The 27,745-nt window shown below is 40.3% G+C and overlaps 4 protein-coding genes and 1 long non-coding RNA gene across 5 annotated transcripts in view; 2 read left to right on the top strand and 3 right to left on the bottom strand.

The window, feature by feature from the left end:
• LOC135087622 (uncharacterized) overlaps window positions 1-18,367 on the top strand; it is a 28,925-nt gene extending 10,558 nt beyond the window's left edge. The window contains exons 9-21 of the mRNA XM_063982361.1: window positions 705-1,042; window positions 1,531-1,672; window positions 2,676-2,825; window positions 3,499-3,747; window positions 4,155-4,376; window positions 7,274-7,453; window positions 8,648-8,780; window positions 9,137-9,228; window positions 9,740-9,876; window positions 10,107-10,264; window positions 11,290-11,468; window positions 15,010-15,120; window positions 17,452-18,367. Coding sequence (XP_063838431.1) covers window positions 705-1,042; window positions 1,531-1,672; window positions 2,676-2,825; window positions 3,499-3,747; window positions 4,155-4,376; window positions 7,274-7,453; window positions 8,648-8,780; window positions 9,137-9,228; window positions 9,740-9,876; window positions 10,107-10,264; window positions 11,290-11,468; window positions 15,010-15,120; window positions 17,452-17,589 — 2,229 coding nt within the window. The 3' untranslated portion in view covers window positions 17,590-18,367. The remainder of the gene's footprint in view (window positions 1-704; window positions 1,043-1,530; window positions 1,673-2,675; window positions 2,826-3,498; window positions 3,748-4,154; window positions 4,377-7,273; window positions 7,454-8,647; window positions 8,781-9,136; window positions 9,229-9,739; window positions 9,877-10,106; window positions 10,265-11,289; window positions 11,469-15,009; window positions 15,121-17,451) is intronic.
• Window positions 18,300-19,099, bottom strand: LOC135087616 (U11/U12 small nuclear ribonucleoprotein 25 kDa protein-like). Its single transcript, XM_063982354.1, has 3 exons — window positions 18,874-19,099; window positions 18,724-18,795; window positions 18,300-18,600 (listed from the first exon to the last, which is right to left on the bottom strand). The coding sequence occupies exons 1-3, from the start codon at window positions 19,009-19,011 to the stop codon at window positions 18,361-18,363; spliced, it is 450 nt and encodes a 149-aa protein (XP_063838424.1). The 5' UTR covers window positions 19,012-19,099; the 3' UTR covers window positions 18,300-18,360.
• Window positions 19,100-21,379: 2,280 nt separating this feature from the next.
• LOC135087619 (mitochondrial import inner membrane translocase subunit Tim13-like) lies at window positions 21,380-21,920 on the top strand. Its single transcript, XM_063982357.1, has one exon. It carries the CDS (start codon window positions 21,502-21,504, stop codon window positions 21,772-21,774), a length of 273 nt encoding a protein of 90 aa, XP_063838427.1. The 5' UTR covers window positions 21,380-21,501; the 3' UTR covers window positions 21,775-21,920.
• Window positions 21,921-22,059: 139 nt separating this feature from the next.
• On the bottom strand, window positions 22,060-26,787 carry LOC135087605 (serine/Arginine-related protein 53). The gene is made up of 3 exons (XM_063982342.1): window positions 26,263-26,787; window positions 25,683-26,014; window positions 22,060-22,166 (listed from the first exon to the last, which is right to left on the bottom strand). Exons 1-3 carry the CDS (start codon window positions 26,651-26,653, stop codon window positions 22,080-22,082), a joined length of 810 nt encoding a protein of 269 aa, XP_063838412.1. The 5' UTR covers window positions 26,654-26,787; the 3' UTR covers window positions 22,060-22,079.
• On the bottom strand, window positions 22,547-25,002 carry LOC135087624 (uncharacterized). Its single transcript, XR_010260893.1, has 3 exons — window positions 24,603-25,002; window positions 24,249-24,387; window positions 22,547-23,911 (listed from the first exon to the last, which is right to left on the bottom strand). It is a non-coding gene; the product is annotated as an uncharacterized LOC135087624 (long non-coding RNA).
• Window positions 26,788-27,745: the final 958 nt, after the last annotated feature.

Raw genomic sequence — 27,745 nt, 5'->3', positions numbered from 1 at the left:
GACCCCACTGAGAAGCTGGTGAGTGTCGTCCACAGCGGCTGCTGGGCGCCCAGCAACAAGTGAAGTGGGCGTGGGCTCGCTGGGCACCACCAGCCACGACGGCACGCAACGCCAGGTCAAGGTCGAGGTGCTGGGAGTGCTCGACCCCACTGAGAAGCTGGTGAGTGTTGTCCACAGCGGCTGCTGGGCGCCCAGCAACAAGTGAAGTGGGCGTGGGCTCGCTGGGCACCACCAGCCACGACTGCTGGTGAGTGTTGTGCAAGTAACAAGTTGTTACTTGCACAACACTCACCAGCAGTCACTTGTTGTTACTAACAACAGGGGCCTACGCTAAAACTCGCGCATTTGGCGACACAGGCCAAATATGAACGGATGAGCAGCGCAGTGTTTACGGACGCATGCGACGAGTTTCCGCACGCGTGTGGGGCGGGCATGCATTTACATACGGGCGCACGCGGCGTCCCTAACGCGTAAAGGAGCGGTAACTTGTGCTTTGTGGTGTTTCTTAGGCAAGCCATGCGTGATGCGTTCAGCAAGAAACTGAAATAATGATGACATGAGCCAAATATTTCAAAGATTTGTTTCCGCTGTTTCAAATTTGACTATCTACATGCCAGAATCTACGTAAAATCGTGATGTCTGTGCCTATTTTTGTTCACCCAAAGATTCAAAATGTTTAAATTAAATTCATTTTCGTTGCGCAGATTCGCCTCCGAGCCGTCGAACCTCTGGCTGAACATGAGAAGAACTACAAGAAGCGTTTCCAGAAGATTCTCGAGCCTCTCACCGGCTGGGTGCATCCGTCCTCCATGATCCTGACCGATCTGACCGTAGACAAAGGCACCCTTGTGTCTATGGGCTTCAAGAGCGTCCATCAGTCGTCGTCACACTCTGATAGTACGTCGCGAAGCAGCAGCAACAGTAATGCCAACATAATGGAGTATCTGCGACGGATCGTGCCGAGAATGTTCCAGAATACGCTCTCGCTGTTATCCCGCCAGATTATACAGCAGTTCCTGGATGAGCTCGTGTGGAGGGAGAAGTAAGTTTTGCATTTTGATGTGTTATTTTGATTTTGCGACAAAAATTTTTTCTTTACTTTTTTTTTATGCTAGACAAGGCAGATATTTGACCACAATCGCACCTGGTGTTAAGTGAGATGCAGTCTAGGATGGTACATATCTGCCCTGTAAGTGCCTATTCACTCTCGCCTTGAAAACGCCCGGATTATAGTGTTCAGGAAATACAGCAGCAGGCAGCGAATTCCAGTCCCTAGCTGTTCGCATTATAAACGAGTCGTCGAAACGCCCCCGAACGAACGAACTGTATTGCCCCTGCTTGTTTCTGATTATATCAATGTATGTAATGTAACTCACACATACAAAATTAGATATCAAACATATCAGCAGCAAAAAATAATAACCATAACTTATGATAGATTGAGTTCAAAATAAAACAAACCTCATCCAGCTCTACCATTTACTCAGATTATCTCCGAATCTAAAATGTAATACGATGGATTGTCCTCAGGTACGGTATTTCCCCGGGGCAAGCTTTCGACAACATCGTGCTCCATATCTCGGAGCAAACCAAGGTGGAGGCAAAGGACGCGATCACCGTCCGCCTCAACAAGATAGCCGCCAATCCGTTCAAAATCTGGAAGTATCCTAAGGTAACAACAGTTTATGAAGAAATATCTTTTCATAAATTATTTTATCAAAGTTATTGACCATCGTATAAGATTCCACATCATTAACTTCCTGAAAACCAGTTTTGTATCTGGACATACTATAAAACTACAGATACACATGCTCATAAAATATCATGCTCATTAGCATTATTAAAACAAGCGTGCTTGAACAACTCGAAATGAGCATGCTTATTATTAGCAATGTTTCGACACATGCTACTATAAGCAGTGAGGGTTTTCGCGAATGAAAAATCCGCCAGATGGCAATACTTAGACGCGAGGTCCAAATGCTGCATGATTGGTTATTTTTGACATGACATTGACAGATATGTCAAAAACCACCAATCACGCAGCAGTCCGACCCCACATCCACGTCCCGCCATCTAGCGGATCTTTCATTCGCGAAAACCCTCATTGCTCAATATTGGTATGCTTTCGTGCTAGTAGTGAGCATGTGTGTATCTGTACCTTTTCAACCGACTTCAAAAAAGGAGGAGGTTCTCAATTCGACGCGTATGTTTTTTTTTTTTTTTTCTATGTTTGTTACGCGATAACTCCGCCAGTTATGAACCGATTTGAACAAATCTTTTTTCGGCGTATAGGTAATACCTCAAGGGTGGTCCCATTTAAATTTAATAATAGAAAAAACAACCCCCAAGGGTGGAAAATTGGGGATGAACTTTTTTATACGCAATATCTCCGCCGATTATAAATCAATTTGAACGATTATTTTTTTGTTGAATAGGTATTATCAAAAGGGTGGTTTCATGCGAATTTGAAGAAAATATTTCACCCCCAAGGGTGGAAAATTGGGGATGAACTTTTTTATACGCAATATTTTTAATTTTTAGTTTTTTTTTGTGTTCACGCATTTGAAGTCGGTTTTATTTTTTTTAAAAGTTAATTGACAACTAAGGTGCTTGCTATTGTATTTTGCGTTGGCTACCATAGGGTTTAGTTTTCTAACTCGATTGCCTTTGCTCAGAAGAAGGACAAAGGCGACGAGCCCGAACCGGAGCCCGAGGCGCCGCGCGGCAAGCGCGGACGCAAACGCCGCGAGCCCGAGCCTCCGCCGCCGCCCAAGAAGAAGCGACAGAAGACCACGTACATCGACGAAGACGAGGAGGACGAGGAGGCGAGTATCCACTGGCGTTTTTAACCTTTAATCGTACAAGTTCGTTTTGTTTTATTAATAAACCGGTTTCTACCAAACGGGAGAGGAAAGACGATGTTTTTTAAATAACCAACCAGGTTTCATTATTTCCACACCTCTCGTCTCCTCCCCTTTTCGCCTTTATGAAAATCGGGCCTAAAACAAGGTAATTAAGAAGATCAAAATAATATACAAAATAATCACCTTCCTGAAGATTAAATAGATAAAAAAAAGTATTTAAGTATGTTTATATCTGTTGTCTAGTACCTTTTTACCTTTGCTTCGTTTGGGACTAGCGGCGCAGTGTAAAAATGTCCAAGGATATTTATTTATTCAATCAAAATCAAATCAAAAATATTTTATTCAATTTAGACCACAAGAGTGGCACTTATGATTATTTTAATTTATTTAACGGTTTGATCAGTCACATCTTCAGTATGAATTGGGTATTGACGCATTGAAATGAGTGTGTTACAATTTTCAATGCTCAAGGTAGTTTCATATAAGCGCCCATCTTAATTTCTCTCTTCATTGTTCTACGAAGAATATAAGGTCGATTCCACAACAAAAAGCTGGAAAAAATAATTTAGAAAATAGAGCCAACCAACAGCCGAGTATTCTCTTTTCTAACTATTCACTCCTTCTACCAAAACAGATACCGCTCGCGCTGCGTCGCACCAAAATAAAGCAAGAGAAAGACAAAGACAAAGTGAAAGACGAAGGCACCACTCGCCGCCGTAAGCAGCCGAAGACGTACGTCGACGATGACTTGGATGACGTGCCTCTTAAGAGTATCAAGAAAGAGGCGAAGCCAGAAGAAACCGTCACGGTGTCCATGGAGAGATACTACTTCGGACAGATCGGGGGTGACGAACCGGTGCAAAAGGTGGCCATTGCTGTGGAGGTATGTTGGATAACAAGCTAATGTTTCTTGAGTTGTGTTTCATTGAATTCATTGTATTAAATGAAGAACGTAGAGTAGAACTTCTTTCTTTAGATTCTTAGTTTCATTAAAGTCAACTGATATTTAAAATGTCCACCACGTTGCCTTGCCACTTGCCACAAGGCTGCACTATTACATAAGAAGTACATATTTGACACTTGAAATCCCAAAGAAAGCAAGGGGGAACTAAAAAGTCAGAATTGGACTGAGTCTTAGTTTTTTTAGACCGGAAAAAACATTGAGATTTTTCGTTGTTGTTCTTTGGCCTTTCCAATCAAATCGTAACTGTTATGTGCTTGGTATTCGATTGTTACGTTTTTATATTGAGCTTTTATTGCAATTAATCTCAACGAGCCTCTCTTTCCCAGTGCCCAATCTGCAACATGGAGTTCACCCACAACATAGACTTCATGCTGCACGTCTTCAAGCACGTGGTCGCGCCACCATCGGGCGTAGACGACGCGCCACAGTGCGAGTTCTGTCTCGCGCGCTTCGCCGGAGACGAAGAGCTGGCCACCCATCTTAAGAACATGCATCCAGCTGATACCAAGTCGCCTGAGCTGTACACTTATGCCTGTCTGATCTGCGAGGTAAGTCATGTACTTTATACTTCATGCATACGCATGCATTTGCATCTTCAAGCATAGGGTCGCATCACAGTGCGAGTTCTGTCTCGCTCGCTTCGCGGGAGACGAGGAGCTGGCCACCCATCTCAAGAACATGAAACTGGCTGATACCAAGTCGCCTGAGCTGTACACTTATGCCTGTCTAATCTGTGAGGTAAGTCATGTACTTAGACTTCATGCTACATGTCTTCAAGCACGTAGTTGCAGCACCATCGGGCGTTGACGACGCGCCACAGTGCGAGTTCTGTCTCGCGCGCTTCGCGGGAGACGAAGAACTGGCCACCCATCTCAAGAACATGCATCCGGCTGATACCAAGTCGCCTGAGCTGTTCACTTACGCCTGTCTGATCTGTGAGGTAAGTTATGTACTTTATACTTCATGCATACGCATAAATGTATCTTCAAGCATAGGGTCGCATCGCAGTGCGAATTCTGTCTTGCAAGTTTCACAGGAGACTAAGAGCTGGCCACCCATCTTAAGAACATGCACCCGGCTGATACCAAGTCGCCTGAGCTGTACACTTATGCCTGTCTGATCTGCGAGGTAAGTTATGTACTTTATACTTCATGCATACGCATAAATGTATCTTCAAGCATAGGGTCGCATCGCAGTGCGAGTTCTGTCTAGCTCGCTTCGCAGGGGACGAGGAGCTGGCCACCCATCTTAAGAACATGCACCCGGCTGATACCAAGTCGCCTGAGCTGTACACTTATGCCTGTCTGATCTGCGAGGTAAGTTTTGTACTTTATACTTCATGCATTCACATGCATTTGCATCTTCAAGCATAGGGTCGCATCACAGTGCGAATTCTGTCTTGCAAGTTTCCCAGGAGACTAAGAGCTGGCCACCCATCTCAAGAACATGCACCCAGCTGATACCAAGTCGCCTGAGCTGTTTACTTATGCCTGCCTGATCTGCGAGGTAAGTCTTGTATTTTCAGAAGTTAAACTTTTGTTGCCAAATTGTGTCTATTATAATACCCCAACTGAAACTGATCTGCAAATCTGAGGTAAAAACTTTGGTCCTTCGAGCCGGATGTTATAAAGATGCAGTGTTGGCTTGATGTGTCGACGTCTGTACTTTACGTTCAAAATCTTTTTTTCTTGTTCTTATTTTTTCGGCGTTTTAGTTTTCTGAGAATGTTTTTATAGTTTCGACTACGCCCGCGCGGGTAAGATCATTATAAAGCACAAGCAAGTAGTGTCTTGTAACGTTTTACAAATTCATGCTAATGACTATAGTCTGGTCCGTAAGCACGTAGAATTTTGTCCAATGACCCCTAGCTACCCATCCTTATCGCTCGCGCGTAATTATATTGCTGTCGCTACTGTGCGACTGGCACCCGCAGTGAGTGTGCGAGCGCGATAGCAACATAATTACGCGCGAGCGATAAGGATGGGTAGCTAGGGGTCATTGGACAAAATTTTACGTGCTCACGGACCGGGCTTTACACGTGTCATAAAACCATGGCAATGTCTCTATTCTTCTTAGTCGGGCACTCTTGTCAGAGTGGTCGTGTTTGCGCTGACGAGGTACATGGTGGGGTAATGTCATCTCCGAGGGTAGTTCTACACCACTACATTTTTATGACCGAAAAAATTTTAACAGCTTATGTAGAAATGTGTGAAAAATTTAAAGTAAAAAAAAAAAATTTTTTTTCATAAACTTAATTTTTTTATTAAATTTTCTTTACTCCGTATTTTACGCGTCACAGCTGGGGCACTCCGCTGCTCGCTAGAGTAGTCGTACGCGCTCGCACATTGCCCCGATCCCGTCTCGCTCACGCCTCGACCACGCTTCAAGTGTTAAGTGCTAGCGACGCGTGTGTCCATAAATTACCAATTTTGGAATGAAATTTTGAGTAACTTTATTTAACTTTTTTTTGCATAAATAGGATCAGTATCAATAACTTATTACCCAGATTTTTTTTTCGGTGATAAAAATGTAGTGGTGTATATGACCAACTAGCTGACCCGGCGAACTTTGTTCCGCCTTAATGGCAATAAATAAGCAGACTTTTTTTTATTTCGAACGGGATAAAATGTATCCTAATGTCCTTCTCCTGGCTCTAAACTACCTCCCTGACAATTTTCAGCTAAATCGGTTCAGCCGTTCTTGAGTTATAAGTGGAGTAACTAACACGACTTTCTTTTATACAGGGTGGAAACGATAAGTGATCTCACGCGATTATTTCTAAACTATACAAGATATCGAAAAATTGGTTCCTGATCCTGAAAGTGCTTTACGAGCTCTTTCAATTGGTACCAATAACAAGTTACAGAATAAACGGGATCTATCCGAAAATTCAATGTTTCCAGCTTCCATACATTTGGTACAGCCTCATAATATTAAAAACTACAGAAGGTATCGTAAAACTGGTTACTGATCCTAAAAGTGCTTCACGAGCTCTATCCAACGGTATCAATATTAAGTTACAGAATAAACTGGATCTATCCAAAAATCCAATGTTTCCATCCCCCATACATTTAGTACTACCACAGTCATGGCACTCATCTCTTGATACTTGATACAACACTTTATAGCAAGTAAAGCCTAAAACTAATTTTTTCCTTGAATAATTTTAAATAAAAATGCAATTTACGAGTTTTATTTAGGTTCATTATTTAATTTTAAAAAATTACACTTAATATTGTGTGGTTGGCATACATTTAGTATGGAAGCTGGAAACATTGAATTTTCAGATACTTTCTGTAACCTGTTATTGGTACCGTTTGAAAGAGTTCTTAAAGCACTTTCAGGGTCAGTAACCAGTTTTTCGATATCTTGTATGGTTTAGAAATAATCGAGTGAGATCACTTAACGTTTCCACCCTGTATAGATTTATTCCATCCCTTCCCAGGTCCGTTTCGCGGCTGTGCTGACTCTAGCGACACACATGCAGAAGACGCACGTGCCTCTCGAGCTGCCGTACGCGTGCGGCGCCTGCGCCTACCGCGCCTCGTCGCACCGCGCCGCAGCCGAGCACTTCCGTCGTCGACACCGTTCCACTAACAACGTGCACTGCCCGCTGTGCCTCAAGGTATGAGATAAGACTCAGCTTGGGCACAGAATAAAATAAGTACTACATACAGAAGTTTTACTTCGCGAAGGTATTTAAAAAAAATTATGCTCAATGTCATTAACAATATGGTGTAATTTAGCCTGTCTTAAGACTTAAGAGTCAAGCACCATTTTGTTGACAAACGTCAGTGATCGGCACTGCGCCGAAGCTATAAGGCTGACTTCGGTAAAATGATATGACGTGAGGTGCCAAACTGCGGAAAATGGCGGAGGAAATACATGATTTAGCATGAATTATCATGCATAATATTAACTACTTATTTACCTCTCAGTGTCTTGAGGCACTTTAAAAAAGTACATTCTGTGTTTTTATTATTATTTAGGCAGTTAAATACTGCACAGTATTTAGTACACCATTTTCTTTATTTTCTTCCATCATACACAAGAATACGCGTGCGTGTGTCAATGTTCGCTCGTATGTGAGGCCTTGTCGAATAGCTTGTTTTGTTTTCGATGTAAACTCGCGGAGATGAACAGGCCTGGCTTGGGGCTGAGACGTCATCAAGCCCCGAACACTAACGCCCGTATTCACAAACATTACTATGAGGTCTCACAGTGCGCGTGGATGACACATGAACCAATCACACATTTCTATTCAACCATGTGAGTTTGATTTGCTGCTTCACTTAAGCAAGCATTGTTTGTGAATACGGGTGTTACCTACTCATGGTTCAGAATATAAATACACAAACAAGAGACATACAATACTATATCATGTAAGAGACCCTTTTGACAAAAAGGGTGCTTAACATGCATCGAGAAAACCAGATACATGTCTCGAAACTGTATTAGACACCGTGAGGTGTTAACGAATAGGCCTTGCCCTACGTAATTTGGCAGCCCCAATGCTATATCTCCACATGCTTTCTTCAATAAATTATTAACTCTACATCACATACGGAGTATAGACAATTTCTCAGTAGCATTATAGCATAAAAGGTTTGCTTATTATCATCTCTCGCACCAGCCAGAATGTGGAGGATAGCCATATGCGCGCGTCATGTTTCGCTCCGCCTTCTATAGTTTATTGACTTGTAAAATGCACTCACAATGAAGTGGAATTCGAAATCAAGTATTTATCCATCTGAATAACACGTCATACTGCCAACTAAGAAATACAGGAATCGTCCTCTGACCAGAACTTTATGTACAGGTGCTGACAATTTACGAGGACGGTCACGAGCTGTCGTCCAACATACTGGTGTACATCGACCATCTCAAGACCCATCAGGACAAGGACTTGGAGGTCCGCTGCAACCGATGCGTGCTTAAGTTCGTGCATCTCGGTAAGTCATAATAAAAACTACATAATATGTAATTTTGAACCACTAAGACCAAAATTACCATTTTCAATAACATTCGTTCGTAGGTTCGTTTCAGCCGAAAGACGTCCACAGCTGGACAAAGGCCTCCCCCAAGGATTTCCACAAAGACCGGCCCTGCGCCACCCGCATCCAGGCACCTCCCGCGACCTTCACCAGATCGTCCGTCCACCTAGTGGGAGGCCTGCCCACGCTACTTCTTCCGGCTCGTGGTCGCCACTCAAGAACTTACCTGCCCCAGCGGCCATCAGCTCTACGAACTATGTGCCCCGCCCACTGCCACTGTCAATAACATTAATTTATCTTTACTTCTATCACAGGTCAAATGAAAGAACATCAAATCCGTGAGCACAACACGGTGGAGAACGCAAACCCGTTGTGCTCTGAAGAACATCTGATTATTCAGCCCAAGGTAATTTTCATTCTTTCTTCCTTCCTATAGAGACATTTGCTAAAACTCGCGCGAGCCCCGCACGGGTGTCTATATCGGAAAATATTATGAGCAGCGCAGTGTGGTGCGCATGCGTGTGACGGAATTCTACACGCGCGGTAGAAAACGGGCGTGAATTTCCGTACGTGAATAGGCGGGCAACCGCTCACGCGCAAGTTTTAGCGTAGTCTCTAAAACCCGGTCTCCGAGCACGTAGAATTTTGTCCAATGACCCCAAGCTACCCATCCTTATCGCTCGCGCGTAATTATGTTGCTGTTGCGCTCGCACACTCACTGCGGGCGCCCGTCGCACTGCCGCGACAGCAATATAATTACGCGCGAGCGATAAGGATGGGTAGCTTGGGGTCATTGGACAAAATTCTACGTGCTCGGTGACCAGACTATAAAATATTGTGCGAATAATATTCTCACATGAGTTCAACTACAGTTTTTATTTGGTTTACTAATGAATTTTTAATGTTATCCAATTTAGAACAAGGCCCGACCACCAGTAAAGGACACCTCGAGCCACACTATGAGCGACACGTTCGAGGAGCTGACACTAGTGCTGCCCAGCGGCATGGTCTGCCGCGAGTGCGACACGCCGCTGGAGAGCGACAAGCACTTCCTGTGAGTACTGTGACGTCACAACCACTGTCCGACGGGGAGACATATGAGTACTGTGACGTCACAACAAGGTGAAGGACACCACCTCGAGCCATACCCACACATTTTCGACGTCCACAAATTTGGCGGCTTATTTTATTCATATCGCTAACAATCTTCCTTCATAACTCTATAAGCCTCATAAAGAAAAAATAAATTCCTTATTTCATAATTAACGAGCTTCCATCTCGCAGGGGCACAACAAACTGCAGCAAGTGTCCGTTCTCGACGTCGTGCTACCGCGGCATGCTGGCCCACAGCGCGTACTGCGCCGGCCCGCATTCGCTGGAGGATGCGCCGCGGCCCGCGCCCGCTATGACGCACTGCGTTTGCGGGTATAGCACGCGGATTGGTGAGTTTGTGAAATATTCTACTAAAGCAGTCACTTTTATGTCTAAAGCCTGGTCCGTGAGCACGTAGAATTTTGTCCAATGACCCCAAGCTGCCCATCCTTGTCGCTTGCACGTAATTATGTTGCTGTCGCGCTCGCACACTCACTGCGGGCGCGCGTCGCACAGTCGCGACAGCAATATAATTACGCGCGAGCGATAAGGATGGGTAGCTTGGGGTCATTGGACGGGATTCTACGTGCTCACGGACCAGGCTTTAGACATAAAAGTGACTGCTAAATTATACAACAGGCTGTGTAGAGTAAAAAATGTGTTGTATGTGCACTGGTTGCCTTAAGTAATAAAAAATACAGATGAATTGGGAACCTCCTTTTTGAAGTTGATTAAAAATGCGTACATTACAAGATTGTTGACTGGTAACTTTAGTCAATTGACATACTTTTTATGAGCAGTGAAAACGCGACTCTCTCATAGATTTTGTATGGCAAAAAACAAGCTATGACTTCACATGTTTACCAAGTTAATTATTAACTAAAATAGCTAATTCATTGATGTCAAAGTTATTAAAAAGTAAACTACATAGTTACAGTCAATTGAAAACTAACCTAGTTTTCATGACTTGAATGCAGTAGCGGCGTAAGGGGGGGGCGGTGGGGGCGGTCCGCCCCGGGTGCCAAGCATCAGGGGGTGACACAAGTCGCGCAGATTAGTACTAACTGGCGCATCTGCATGGCAAATCTGCGGTCTATGTCATGATACGGGAGGGGTGCGTGCGATTGCGATCTTTCAATATTCGAATCGGTAGGTAACCCCAAAATCCCGGGGGGTACCTGGGGTGCCTTAGGACTTATGACGGGGGGGGGGGGGGGGTGATCGCCCCGGGTAGCAACCCATGCTACGCCGCCACTGCTTGAATGAAAGAGTTTTGAAAAAGTTGTGTTAAAATAATTGGTTATTCAACCACAAAGAAGTAGCACTGACTTAGTTTTCCAACCACTTCCATACTTACAAATTTTACCTTCTCCAGGCACGGACATGCTCACCCACTTGCTGATGTGCGAGCACAAATCGGCGTACGCTTCCGAACAAGAAGCTCGCGAGAACACGCTCGGCGCGAACGACGAACAACGCTCGGAACCGCCTGCGACCGCGGGTGCTGGATCCGCGAGCAATGAGACTGCGCCTGCGGCTGAAGCGGTGGCTGAGGTTTGTGAACCCTTATTGGCCTTGCTGACCAGTTGTTCATAGGTGAATCGACGATCTGGTGAAGGTCGCTGGAAGAACCTGGATGCGGGCAGCGCAGGACCGGTCTTTGGGGGAGGCCTTTGTCAAGCCGTCATCGCGTCAAGTTTTTGTTGGAATTGTTTTGGAACGGATTTTGTTGAAACTTTACAGTATTATTGTTTGTAACCCAGACTAACATACATATAGGCTATAATTTATGCCGATCTGTGACACTAAATTTCACGCGGGTGAAGCCGCAGGCAAAAGCTAGTAAGTTGTAATGCTAGCTAGCTAGTATACTAGCTAGTAAGTAGCTAGTAAGTTGTCGTGAGGCGTGTCTTCGACAGTTACCTCACTGATCGTAGCGTCACTGTGAGATACGGCGGCGAAGAAGTCACAGTCGCAACAAAAAAGGGATGCGTCCAGGGCTCCATAGCTGGTCCGATCCTTTGGAATCTTTTGTTGGATCCTCTTCTGAAAAGCCTGGAACGACGAGGCGACTACTGCCAGGCATTTGCGGACGATGTGGTCCTCATATTCTCCGGGAAAACAGCGCTTGAGATCGAAAGACAGGCCAATGCCACCCTCGCGCATGTTCTGGAGTGGGGTGTCAAAAACAAGTTGAAATTCGCCCCCAGTAAGACCAATGCCATGGTCATTACCAGGAAACTAAAGTTTGACACACCACGCCTGAGCATGGGCGGGGTTGACATTGGAATGTCTGACGAAATCAAGTTGCTGGGGCTCACAATTGACAAGAAGCTCACGTTTAACACCCACGTATCCAACGTCTGCAAAAAGGCAATAGCCATCAACAAGCAGCTCACACGTGCAGCCAAAGTCAGTTGGGGCCTCCACCCGGAGGTTGTGAGGACCATTTACGTCGCGACCGTCGAGCCGGTCATCATGTACGCCGCTGCCGCATGGGCTCCTGCTGCCTCTAAACTCGGTGTCATCAAGCATCTGAGCGCTGTCCAACGGAGTTTTGCTCAAAAGCTCTGCAGAGCCTACCGCACGGTATCCCTGAACTCCGCGCTGGTTCTGGCTGGGATACTCCCATTGGATCTCCGAATTCGTGAGGCCGCCTCACTTTATGAGGCCAAGAGGGGGGTGCCCCAGCCAGAGCTGGGAGATAGGGAGGTCGAGCGCATGGCTCCTGCGATTGAGGCTCCTCACCCAGCGGAACATACGCGTCTCGAGTTCGTGAGCTTGGTAGATGAGGAACAATTAAACGCGAACAGCGATTACGCAGTGCGTATCTTTACGGACGGCAGCAAAATTGAGGACAAGGTTGGCGCTGCGCTATCCTTGTGGAATAGACAGGCGGAAACCAAATCCATCAAGCTTTGTCTGCCGTCATATTGTACTGTCTACCAGGCGGAACTCCTGGCGGTATGCGAGGCTACCGAGGAGATCCTCCGGCGCAGGGAAAACTCCTTCGCTATCTACAGCGACTCCATGTCCGCCCTCCAAACCATCACCAATCTTGCCTGCTTGCACCCGTTAGCTGTAAAAACCAGGGGAAACATCACATCCGCTTCCCTCCAGGGCAAAGTTGTAACTTTGCACTGGATCAAAGCGCACGCGGGTCTGGCGGGCAACGAAAGGGCGGACGAGTTGGCAAAAGAGGCAGCACTCAACACCAAGAAAAAGCCCAAGTACGATCTGTGTCCGGTCTCATTCATCAAGCGGTGCATTCGCATGCGCTCGCTTGATGAATGGAACCAGAGATACAGATCGAACGATACTGGGGGCGTAACCAAAACATTTTTCCCAGACGCGACGGCGGCGTACAGGGTGGTCCGCAAGATGGAGGTTGACGCGGTGGTCACCCAGGTGTTGACGGGACACGGCGGGTTCTCTGAGTACTTGCATCGTTTCAAGTGCAAAGAGAACCCGTCGTGCCTCTGCGACCCGAACGTTGAAGAAAGTGTGCTCCACATCATAATTGATTGCCCTGTATATGCCAGCATGAGATTAGAAATAGAAAATAGGATAAATTTGACAGTAAACACGACCAACATACCGCGTATTATGACGGATAACAAAAATAGAGTTAAATTCCTGGAATATTGCAAAAAAGTCGCCAGCAAAACAATAATCAGAAATAAAAACTAGTGTACCCCCAGTATGATGGGCATACCGGAGGGTACATAGAAAACAATAAAAAGATAAAAATGAACAAAGAGAATAGGATAAATTAAAACACGACCAAAAATAAAAATGCAGTTTATTTAATCTAAAAACAATAATTTAAAAATTAAAATCTTATATAAACAGTTACAGTTAACACCCACACATATATTAAATTTACATAAACAAAAAAGAAAAGAAAATAAAAACAGTAATAAGAAAGTCTCTGATTATGTCAGAGGTACTAGAGAAAAAAAAAAAAAAAAAAAAAAAAAAAAAAAAAAAAAAATGCTAGCTAGCTAGTATACTAGCTAGTAAGTAGCTAGTAAGTTGTAATGCTAGCTAGCTAGTATACTAGCTAGTAAGTAGCTAGTAAGTTGTAATGCTAGCTAGCTAGTATACTAGCTAGTAAGTAGCTAGTAAGTTGTAATGCTAGCTAGCTAGTATACTAGCTAGTAAGTAGCTAGTAAGTTGTAATGCTAGCTAGCTAGTATACTAGCTAGTAAGTAGCTAGTAAGTTGTAATGCTAGCTAGCTAGTATACTAGCTAGTAAGTAGCTAGTAAGTTGTAATGCTAGCTAGCTAGTATACTAGCTAGTAAGTAGCTAGTAAGTTGTAATGCTAGCTAGCTAGTATACTAGCTAGTAAGTAGCTAGTAAGTTGTAATGCTAGCTAGCTAGTATACTAGCTAGTAAGTAGCTAGTAAGTACATTACTACTTTTACTGCGGCTTCACCCGCGTGAAATTTAGTGTCACAGATCGGCATAAATTATAGCCTATATGTATGTTAGTCTGGGTTACAAACTGTAAAGTTATAGCATACTGTAAAGTTTCAACAAAATCCGTTCAGTAGTTTTTGCGTGAAAGAGTAACAAACATCCAGTCCAGACACACTAACTTTCGCATTTATAATATTAATAGGATAGTGTTTGTTTACTTATGTAAAGCAACAAATCACTAGGATAATGATTACAGTCTGACCCGAAGGTTGATACATTTTCACCCTTGTATGTGTAAAAAGTTGCAATGCTTGAGGAAAAATATTCCACTGTAAACTAAACCTTTTTATAGACTCTTGTCTGTAAGTCTATAATAATGTATAATGTATTCTTTCTCATAGATAAAATAAACGCATGTGTTGCTCTGTAAAATAAAAGTTTTGTTCAATATTAATACATTTCTCATAGAAATAAACTAACTTCCCTATTCATTGGCTATAACACAAACCTGTAAAATAAAAGAAACGACATTTAAAGTTTATTATTATCTCTTAAAATATCTTCATATTTTTATAATAATATATTTTTATATTAACATTATAACGTAATAAATGGAAGGAGATCACGAAATACATTTTCAATAAGTTTTGACTCTTTTATCATAATGTTTAGAACCCAGCGGAGAGCGTCCCGGCGATCGCGGATTACGCACCACCCTCAGTGCTCAATACTCAGCTGTCGCTTGACGACCTCGCCCCGCCTTCGGTGTTGCAGTCGGACCAGGTAAGTTGTAATAAATAAGTTATAATTACTTTTTCTCAGATACATACAATATTTGTGACTAAAGCCCGGTCTGTGAGCACGTAGAATTTTGTCCAATGACCCTAAGCTACCCATCCTTATCGCTCGCGCGTAATTATTATATTGCTGTCGCGACTGTGCGACGGGCGCCTGCAGTGAGTGTGCGAGCGCGACAGCAACATAATTACGCGCGAGCGATAAGAATGGATTTGGATATTCGAATGTTACTTTGACATCATTCAGTCTCTACAAATATTTTGGTAATTTAGCACTATTTCACAATCAATTATTATGAAGTTGATAAAAGAAAAATCTATCTTTGTTTCCCGCGCCAATGCACAAGTTTGAGCCAACAAAAAAAAACGCCATACAAAATGGCCGCCCAGCATTTTTCTCAAGGGGCTGCCTTCAGTGGCGGGGCAACAACTAAATTTGATGTGGGCAAGACAGATTTCGCGAGGCCCTGTTCTATGGCGACCTGAAGACGGATTTTATAAAATAATAAAAACAAACAAAACAATTAACACTGCCAAGTTTTTATTCATAAAAATACAAATTAGATTAATAAGTATTAAATGAAAAATTTTGGCGAACGATTACTAATAGGGAAATGAAGCAATCGATTTAAAATTTTGACAGTAGGTTTGTCTCGTGGTGGAATCGTGGCCATTAGTTTGTGTAGACTATCGGCCATTCGCAAATTGTTTAAACAATTGAAAAAAGCATTGTTTTTGTTATAACTAAAAAACTAAATTATTGTCTGAAATGAAAAATGTATTGAAACTTTTTTGTGAAAATTTGGAATGTCTACAAAATTGATTATTAACGTTTTTTTCGCATTTATGATAGTTTACGAGTTACTGACGAATTACGAGAAAATCAAACATTTTCAATGTACAAGTTCATGTGGAGGCTACGTACCGGAGAGCGCATCGTAGGACGTCCACCTACAAAGTGGACCGACGACCTCATAAAGCTAAGCAGGAAGGTGCTGTATGCAGGCCGCTACCAAGCGGTTATTATGAAAATCATTAGGGTACAGGCCTATGTTCAACAGTGGACGTCCTACGGCTGAAATGATGATGATGATGTTGATGATAAAATGTTGCTTTATTTAAATTCCTACGCTAAAAATTATCCATTTGTATTTAATGCGACTATGCAGTCCTAGTTTAACTATTACGAGAAAAACTAATTTTTGCAGTTTTCATACTAGTTGCTATTCAAGTAGCCATAAGAAAAAAATAATACAGAATACATAGGCTTGTGATACCTTTTTAGAATCTCAATTAACCAAGGAAGTTTTTAAGGTAATGGGCACGATGGTCTTCCTACATTTTTTTTACACGATGGCTGATCAAAAGTGCAAGACAATGAATTAATTTTTCCTTCTCTTCTGCAATTTCTTAAAATTTTCATACTTTCAAACTAGTTTGTTGAACTTTGATCTTTTCTTTTGATAGCCCAACTATCCCTTGTGATAAGGAAAAAAACTAGATTGAAAAGTATCCTCCTTTGTAGAAATGGCATGAGAAAAAGTAATCGCAGGTGTCAATTTTCTAAAAATGCACAAAAACTTAAAAATCTTGAAAACGGTGATATTTTTACTGGGGTCAAAAATGGACGTTAGGGAGATCATGGCGAGGCCTATCGATGGTTACAGGGTTATCCATTGTTTTTGGGACACCCTGTATGTAAGTACGAAGGACTCCCTATAATATTAATCGTATCGATGTACGCGCAGGTCATTTGCACACGCAGATATTATGTTGAAAACGGTAAGTGATACGGCAAAAATAATGGAATTTTGGGGACATTCCAGAGGAGAATGAATTCCGGCAGTACAAACGTTATGTATCAAAGAATTTGCGATATTCTGGAAAATCAACTGTAAACATCGTATAGTCCCGATTAATCGGGAAGTTTTTGTGATTTGCCATTAGGCAAGATGCCACCAAACCAGAATCACATCCATAACAAATAATATACTTTGCAGAGTCACACCCATCCAGAGTCGCACCCATTACGGCTTATTTTTGTTTTATTCTCGCTTTAAACATTTTTGAGTCGCGAGGCCCCTTGTACCGCGAGGCCGTAGGCGGTGGCCCACATCGCCCACGCTTAACGCCGCCTCTGGCTGCCTTAACTGGCTGATGTGCAGGGATTAAACCGCCTATTTCTTATTTTGTGTTGTATCATCATCATCATCATCATTTCAGCCATAGGACGTCCACTGCTGAACATAGGCCTCCCCTAATGTGTTGTATTACACGCATATTATGATCTTTTCTAAATGATTTAATATCCTTGCAGCACGACCAGGAGCTGCTGAAGGACGCGTACGACCGTCCGCTGGCCACGCCGCGCCACGAGGAGCCACACTACAGCCTCGGCGACTTTGAGCCGCTGCCGCAGGAGCCGCCGCCGCAGCCCGACTTTGAACAGCTGTAAAAACTAAGCCGGCGGACGTAGCCACACGCACACAACTACTCGCTGCATGGGTCTTGAGTATTATTTTGTGACAATAGACTATTATAACTCTTTTACAATTAAACGACTGAACTGATTTACATGAAATTTGGTATAGAGATGTTTGCAGCCCAGGAAAAAACATGGGTAAAATAATCATTTTTTTTTCTAATAGTAGAAATATCAAAAAATATTTGCATGTTTCACTCAGCACTCAAGATCTGTGCCTGACTTGGTGTTATTGTGTGCAGTGGACTTATTCATGGCGTATACTTTACTATGCATATTATGTTTTGTGTAATTTTTCAATGTATGACAACTGAAGTTGACCATCAATATTATAGTGTGTAAGCTAAGATGCAATATCTATTTTTATGTAACAGAACTAATACTACCTGGCTAAATTTGCAGCTATAAAAGTGATGTTACTTGGCTGATTAATAAATTGTAAGTAAGTAATATGAATTATCTACATATTTGGTAGCAGCCAAAAGCTGATACACATTTGCAATTTGACCTATGTTTCATGTCTTCAGTTCTTCACTATCCATTGTCCATCCATCAGTGGAAAGTTTGTCCACCAGTATTTCATTTCCATCTCCAAGTCTTAACATAAGTTGCAAACTTAGCCACAAGGTGGCTGACATACCCTGTTTATTCCACTAGGGTAGTATTGAAATGATTTATAAGAATAGATTTTAAAATGGGAATATATTTAGTTGTGTAACAGATTTAATTTGAAATAAATGTCTTCTAGCTATTTTTCTTCTTTTTCTTTCTTTTCTTGAAGGTTAATGTTACTTTATTGCATACTCCGTAATCATCAATGTGACTGTAGTGGCTGTCCAGTATTATACCGTCATAGTTTAAGTCGTATGTCTTCCAGATGTATTTCCAGGATATTTTGACCTTGCTCCTCATTCTTGACTGGTATATCTCGAAGTGCCTTGCAATTGCCTTCTTGAGTTCAATGACTGTGGCATTTTGTGGAACCTGTAAGTAATGAATTGATGAGCCAACCGGTCTTCAACATTAACACTTAAAACCTTTTCTCAGGTTCGTAATATGCACAATTACTAATGCCTACTGAATTTTTTGTTATTATAATATACTTACAATCACTTTCAGTGCAGGTTCATCTTCTCTGGATACATTTATTGTGATTGACTGACCATGCTCCACAGCAATCTATGAGACAAAATAATTAAGTAACTGGACATTGTTGAGCTGAGATATCAAGATAAGATTATTATATCAATTACCTACCTGAGATATAACTTCTTCTAAAATAACGTCGGAAGGAAGATCGCACAACAGCGTGTCCGATTTCAGTAGAGCCGATATAGATGAATTTGTGACTTCTATTAGGTCGTCGTGTGATAAGGTATCGGCGATTTCATTCATTTTATAACCTTGAATCGTATTCTCATATAATTCAGAAATAAAATAAATTGGGTTTGTTTGTTTACTTTGAACTTTTTGACAAGCACCATAACCATAAGCCATAGAGAAAAGTAATACATAGGAAATAGAGAACCCTCTCTGTCAAATTTTTGAGCCTACTAATTGATAGCCTGGTGTTAAATTCCCTGTACTTAACCTACGTACGTAACGCTCACATACATACATAGTACACGCACACATACATACATAAAGTCCACGCACACATACACACAGTTCACGCACACATAGGCCCTCATAACCTTCAAAGAATTATTGTTTTTATGATGTACAATGTAGAATTTTTTCAAATCCATTATTTTGAAAATATTTATCTTTATGGTGTACGTATTTTCAAAACAATGTATTTGGAAAAATTCTACATTGCACATGGAAATGCAAATAAGTAAACAAAAACTTTTGAATTTAATAATTTTACTTTATTTATGAACACACATAATATTATACACCAAAAGCGTCTTTTCGCAAAGTTTTCAACACTAAACACAGAACACAGCACATTGAGAAAACTCAGATCACTTGTGAACATAACAGAAAGTTTCTTCGCGATTCACGAAGGAACGAACAAAACTCCGATGAACCAGAACAGCAGCAGGTACGAAGGAATGAACTTGAATTTGACTCGACTCTTCAATACTTTAATAGGGCCACAGAACTCATAAACGATGGCTAAGAAAACAATAAATAATGCATTCAATTCAACCTAACAAAAACAACACCGGCCATTTTGGAGGAAAAACAAAGTTGCCATATGTTAAATAGTAATTTCTACTACTCTATTATGTAAATTATAACAAAAATGTCAATGTTCAGTTTTAAATTAAAACAAATTAATTTCATTTAAAAAAAGTTTTCACATTGTAATTAACAATATTCTCAAATATATTTTAATTAAGAAAAAAATGAAAATATGAAGGAAACAGGAGCAGCGACATCTAGAGCGTTTTAGGGTAGTTAAAAAGTATTTGAATTTATTCACCGATGTCGCTGTTTGGAAGCAAGTTTCACTTCGATGACCGTTGTATGGAAGTTTCTTCACCCTGCCATAAGCAAGCACAAATTTGACATTTTACTTTTGTTTTTTTTTTACTTTTTTTTAAAAGTATAGAATTAAGAGATTAAGAATAATACAAATAATTAACCTACATAGACTAAAATTAAATATTTATAGCCTGACCAGGAACATAAAAACCCTGGCATAGAGGCGCGTCAATTGCATTTGATAGTGCAACACTGAGTACAGTCGTACCTGTGTTAAATTAATAGGCTAACTTTATGTATCAGGATTCAGGATTACGGGCTAATTTGATATTTTCATAAATTAACGAAAAAATATTATTATAGGTAACCTGGTTTAAATAAATTAAATGAAACCATCAATCGAGCTAGTAGGATTTATTTTATTATTCATCAATAATCAAATTCAGAACTTGAATATTCAACTGCAATGTCTGCTCATGAACACTTCAAACTCGGTACTTCTTTCCCATTCCATAAAATTCAACACTTAGAAAGTGACAAAAAACTTTAAAATAGGTAGTTGAAACAAACCACAGCTAATTTTCATAGTGGACTGTACTATACGGTAAACATGTCAGTCAATTTGACAACCTTTGTTGGAAACATTATTCAATGAAAATATTGTCCGAACCCTTGGTATTTCTCTTCGACAAATACTTTACCACATTGTGAACCACTTTTCTTTCACGACTATAAAAAGATTTTAGCAATTTCATTCACAAAATCAATTGCGCACATTTAAAATAAAGTTTGTTTACACTTTGACAGCAATAGACTGACATGCAAGGTGACATGTCAATGAAGTTTTCAGTTACTGTTGCCATTAAAAGAAATTAGTACCATTAGCAACCATTAGTTTTCCGCAACATGGCGAGGGTTTTTATGTTCCTGGTCAGGCTATACAAATATTTACAAATAAAAAATATGTCCCAAATCGCTGTCCAAACAACGCGACATGGTGCCCAGAATGCTGGCTGCATTTCCGCGCTGAATGGCCAAACTGATTCGTTGGCCAAGAAATGCGCCAGCTCTTCTATCACCTGTACAGTCAATCAGCCGCTTGGCTAATTCCCTGTACAGGCGATGAGCACTTGGTCCCCACGGACCTAGCGTCTCGACCCCAAATGGCTCAAACATGTAGGTACTACTAAGACCTACATATTTGCGTCGCTTGACATATTAATTTAACCCTCTATTCTTCCAATCTGATAAATAAACCGGTAATTAGTTTTAGCTCACTGTGAATGAACTAAATGGACAACACTATACTCACAGTTCATCTGTCTTGTCTGTGAATAATGTCATGTCAATCTGTCAAAAGTCACGACAAATTATTGGAATTTTGAGGTTATTTCTATAGACCGTAAAAGTGGATTATTTGGGACAAATTAAATAAAATCATATTAATATACAATGGATTCCTTATCAACCGGTTCATTGAGTGGAGTTCAAAAGGAGGAGTTAATGGATCAAGTAAAACAGCAAATCGCGATAGCAAACGCCCAAGAGCTCCTCACGAAAATGTCAGAAAAGTGTTTCAAGAAATGTATCAACAAACCAGGCACAGCTTTGGACAATTCTGAGCAAAAGTGTATCGCCATGTGCATGGACAGGTATATGGATGCTTGGAACCTGGTTTCGCGGACGTACAGCAGTCGTATCCAGCGCGAAAGACACAACATGTGAGGGCCTACGCGAACCGATGGCAAAATCTCAGTGCCACCGCAATGCTGTAAATATAGAAGACATAGTAGTTCCAGAGTCCGTTTCAAATTGTGGGTTGCAGCTGGCTGTTGTTACGTTGTGTTCAATAAAAATATTTTAGGTTGTTATTAGTTTTAATTATTCTTACTGTTCTTATTCCTACTGCAAAATGTTTAGATCAAAGTGCATCTGACTGAATAATGCTATTTCTTCATAGTTGTTACAAATTGAATGAATCACACTGTGAAAATGTTAATAAAACCAATGTTCCGTTATTTCATTTATTATTATACATCTCCCCTGAGCATCTTCTTTCTGTATTGATACATCTTCTTTATCCACATTTCCTTCAATTCTTCTTCACTTGGAATCTCCTGAAAGAAGTTAAGTAAAATAGTTATTATCAGTGCCTGATGCATCCTAAGCTAATATTTCATCATCCTGATTAATGGGACAATGGTATAACACATTAAATTACAATAGATTGTTTACAATATGCAAAAACTAGATGAAAACCCGGCATCGCTCGGGTGAAATTTGACTCATAATACACAATTCTAGGTGCAAAATGTAGATAAATGTTTCTGTAGTCATCGGTTCTCAAAGAACCTATTAAATATATATTAATATAGCTTCGTTAGTTGTGTTTGATAAATATGGTAAATAAAAACTGCAAAAGTTTTTACACAAATAATTTTTATTTTAAATCAACATTCAAAATAAACTAAGACAAATTAACAAAACCATCAAATTCAATCATTAATATAGGTTATAACTCTTATTAAGGCGGTTATCACACTGCGCCGCGCTCCGCCGCGGAGCGCGGGGCGACAGATTTCATTGTATGCAAGTACCTCAGTTTGTATAGAAAACACGCGCGGCACTTCACACTGACAACGCGTCCGCGCGCGTGATTTTTTATATGAAAATCACGTTTTTCAGCGTAAAATAATGGACTAAAATTTTTACGAAGAGCAAGTCTATACTGATAAAATTGTAACATTGTAAGACGGCTTCGAGCAGTTCGACTTTCTTTTTTGTGTTGAAGATTTTCATGCCATCCGAGTTCTCCATTAGGAAAAAGTAGAGGAAAGGTTAAAGGGTCAATATTGGAACTGGTTGATTTGAGTGTAGTTAAATGTTGAGAATATTCTTGTACAGAGAAGTCTATATTTAATGGAGGTTCACCGTTTTCTCCTACAAAGATGGCCGCTACCTCATTATTTGATGGTGTGTTATACCGACGCAAATCCAGAGATTTATGTTTATAAAACTGTTTTGATACCGAATATTTGGGTCGATTTTCTGAGGCTGCTTTTAATTCCTCTTCTGCTAAAATTGCTGCCACCTTTTTGTATACTTTGACAAAAGGATTGAATTCATTGAGCATTGTTTGTAAGGACCTCATTATATTGCTTTTACATAATGTTATTTCTAGAATCGGATAATCTTTCATTTAAGGCTGCTTCATCTTCAATTATATACAATTGGTTGTATTGTGGTTTAACCAAAGATCCAGTTTTTATATAAATTTGCCCTTGTACCCTATAAGTGAAAAATCCTGGAGGGAGTGTGTTCAAGTTTAGAATTAATGGATGCCATTGCAAATGCTGAATTATATAGTCGTATATTAGCCTTAAAATGATTAGCATCAGAATACGTCTGTACGCCTTTGTATAAATCTAATAATAAATCTATGTATACCTTCCCATTATGACAACAATTTTTAAAATGATTTTTAATTTTTTCACCTAAAAAATGAAGTGCTTGACATTGAACACATTCATAAATCATAGAACCAACTGAATGTACTGATACTTGAATGGTGTTATTTGAAAGTGCTAAATATAAATAGTTAGTCCTGGGGGGCTGATATTCTGTACTAAACCTGCTTGAATATTTACGTTTTTTCGGGGGTCTGCCCGCCATTTGATATTTTTTCTTTCTCTTCTTCTTCTAAAGAAATAAAATCACTGCTGACTGACAGCAGCTGTTTTTCCTTGTTGTCCGAAGAAGCATCATCACTGCTGACTGACAGTAGCTGTTTTTTCTTGTTGTCCGAAGAAGCATCATCAATCATCAATGAATCCTCGATTAGCGTCAACTCTTCGTTATCAACCTTAAAAGAGAAATATATTTATGAATAGCTAATTTAAAGCTTTAATTTAAAGATTTAATTTAAATGTTTAATGCTATATTGTGTTACTCTTATTAAACAAATTTAATAAGATGTGATGAAAAAATACACCACATGCAGGAATTGAACCTACATCCTCGACTTCTCCGTTGTCGCGCTCTTACCATCTGAGCTAACTGAGTTTCATAAGAGAAATATATTTTATTTTTAGACAAATATTCAAATAATAATAAGTATTGTGAATGTATGTAGGTGTAGGTATATCCTCCCACCTCTATATTTATTTTACTTTACTCAGTGACCTACACTATTAACTTACCTGAAAGTCATCAAATAAATCTTGTGATGCAGCAGAAGCAGATTTTTTTTAGGAAAAAGGTTTGATAGTGCCCGAGCCTTGTTTATTCTTAACTGCCTAATTGTTTCTAAGCCACAACACTCGCAATAATTGAAACTATCTGCAAAAATATATTACACAATTATTTATAATAAGAACCAGCCGAGCTCAAGTGGAACTTGCGCATGAAGGAGTCTATTCCGTTATCAGAAAAAACGGTGCAAAAATCGTGTCTGTTTCTGTATAGGTATGTTGATAACAACTCAACACAGGCTATGCATGTGTTTATTTATTATTATTTGTCGGGTTAAATAAAAAAAATATTAAGCCGCTTACCGAGTATAATGTTGTCGCATTCCACACATCGACTGCACATTTGCATTTGTTTGCAGTTTCTTACAAATATTTTGCCATTACAAAAATTGCATGTCACTGGAATTTATCACTGTGCGAAACTAAATGACATTGACATTTGAACTTCAACTTTTGGTTATGGCTAATATTCTTTTTCTATGGTTGAATCGGTCAATATCAGGTTTAAAGAAAAAACACATAACAAAGCATAAAAATCGCGAAACGCACTGCCCCCCTAGACAAAACGCACTTTTTGATCGAATCGAAAATCGAATCCGTCAAATTCCATACAAAAAAGGGGCTTTTCGACCACTTTTCGACTGGTTTGCGATTATAATTGCACTTTGTCTAGACCCACTGATCTCCATTTATTTATGGATCGATGACAACCCAGCAAAAAGGTTTTGGCGCTGATCGCATAGTGAGTGGATGGTGAACTACTAAAGATGGCGACAGCGCGGCGGTTTGTTTGTCAATGCCATCGGAATATTACGAAATTCTCCATTATCCGAATTTTGCGGATATATGTTGTCGACTCAAAATCGATATTTTTTTATGCTTTGTTATTCATATAAGGTTTCGATCCAGTCTACCGTACCCCTTGACGAAATTATTAATATAGAAGCTGTAGGATCTAGATTTAATAAGAATAGGCTAGATGACAAAATTTCAATTATTTGTCTGTCAGATAGATAATTAGAAAATATTACTCATATTTTTTATTTTCTTTCATAATTAAATAATAACAGTGCTACATCGAGTAGAAATGGTGCGATACGTCACGCTTGAGTAGAATTTTTACTCAACAAAGTGACGTCACGCTACATTTCAACACAATTTAATACTGTAATTATTTGATTATGAAAAAAATTAAAAAATACGAGTCTAATATTTTCTAATTATCTGTCTGACGGACTAAATAGAATTTCGATTTCATTACCCAGTCATCATTCCTATTTTTTGGAAATCTATTTAGCCAAAACAATGACAATTTAAATGATGAAAGAAATTGATGGATTTGTTGTTCTATATTATGTAAAAAAAATCCTATTGTATACTTACATTGAAATCAATAATAGAATCGTCCCTCTGCACTTTGATCTCAGTCTCCGGCACAGTCACAGTTTGTGAATTCAAATCAATCACAATATTTTGGTTTTGTTTCTTGTTTCTGGACGAAACAAATGCTTTCTGAGTGAAGGATTCACTATTGAGTTCCTCGAGCAGATTTCTGTCATGAATGGTGGGCATGTCCTCCTTGACTTCCACTTCTTTATACTCATACGTAGGAATTTTGGTCATCGTGAGCCCTGCGGCTTCTGCAGCTTTGATTGCCTTCTCCAGTTTTGTCTCCGTGTCATCAAGATTCACCAGCCTTGATGGTAATGGACGTTCTGAAATATAAATATTTTTAACATGAATTATATTGCAATCAATGTTTACATTCAATGAGTTAAAAGTATGAACTACAATAGAGCTTCTGTCTATCCTATGCTAGGGGCACTGTATGAGCTGCACATACCCTAGGGAGTCAAAACAAAAATTGGTAAACTCACAAGCAACCTTGCAGATACATAAAATATAGATAGGAAGTAAAGTGGTTGAAGTGTGCATTCATTCAGACAGTAATCTATAGACTTACCTATGTCAAATGAGCTGGATCTACTGCTCGAAGAACGGGACCTTCGTCTCGAAGACTTCTTGCTCTTACTATGCTTAGTTCTACCCCGCGAACTAGACCGCGAGCGAGAATCCCGCGACATTGACTTCCTTGACCTCTTCCCTCGGGATCTCGACGTTGACCGTCTCTTCCTTGATTCATACCGGTCTCTAGAAACACTCCTTGAGTAACTCCGCCTCTTATGCCTCGACCTGCTACTAGAACGCTTTCTTCTGTGGCTACTGGACTCTGAACGATCTCGAGAACGCGACCGCCTTCTGTGTTTGCTTTTAGATTTCTTCCTTTCGTACGATGATTCGCTACTCCGAGACGAGCTCCGTCTGTCACGGTACCTGCTCTTTTCACGAGGCATGATGAATATTTATCTGAACATTACAAAATTTTCTAATCTAATCCACAAATTCCAGGACCTCGTATTCTTCTTTCTTCTTTTTGCACCACAAACACGAGTTTGGATTCAAAACAAAATGTCACACGTATGTCATAATGACAACTGACAGTTAGTTGGTGTTACCCGAATTTCTCTAAATTACCCTGGTTGGGTTGAAAAACGACTCATCAAAACTGAGGCGCGCCCGTGCGCACGTGCGTGGCCATGTAGTAGGTAGATTTCGTCTCATTACCTATTTTCCCTGCTTTTGAACATTGATCATCATCCACTGCTTAACATTGGTCCCCTTCCCACCTTAGGTTGTCCCTCAACACAGGATGGGTCCAGTCTTTTTGACTGGGCTAGCATCCAGATTCCAGCGCCTACCTGCAACCTTTTTAACAGTAATTTGTCTACTTACCTCGTGGATGAACGCAATATCCCGCATTGTGTTGTTTACTGAACTTGCTACTATAACGACTGTTTTTCGTTCGGCGTGCTACTATCATATGTTCTGCCTATCTGTCCTGTGATCCTGTCCTGCCGTGCATGCTGAATATCATAAACATTTTACTGTGTTAAGCCTAAGCGTCGCCAAATGAGAGTAATGGCTAAATTTAATAATGCAGAATGTTTTATAGGTATTGTAAAATCAATATGCAAGATATTTTACTCATAGTATTATCATATTTTCCTAATCAAGTTATTTAAAAATTTCTTTACATTCCTACAACATAAAAATATTTTTATCATATGGCAAGACTAAAGTTTTTATTGGTCACTAGATGGCGTTGTTGGCTGTTATCCGTTGAGATTCCGTTACACGGAGTTTTATCCATGTAATTTTAAAAAATAATGTTTTAAATGGTTTTAGGGACTATAATTACTGCTTATAAGAAAATTATCAATAAGATTAATATTAAAAATGCTCTCGTTATAAATATAATTGTGAAATATGTGTACAAATTAAACAAAGGCACTTATTTTATAAAGTGACATTAGAAAAGTATGCATGAATGGGAAAATTGCGTAGGGCAGCGACCGTCAGTCGGCCTCGATGACGGAATGTGTGAA

This window comes from Ostrinia nubilalis, chromosome 3 (genome assembly GCF_963855985.1).
Source record: "Ostrinia nubilalis chromosome 3, ilOstNubi1.1, whole genome shotgun sequence".
Classification (NCBI taxonomy): Eukaryota; Metazoa; Arthropoda; class Insecta; order Lepidoptera; family Crambidae; genus Ostrinia; species Ostrinia nubilalis.
The sequence above is the reverse complement of the archived record's forward strand: the minus strand, read 5'-3'. Positions and strand labels throughout refer to the sequence as shown.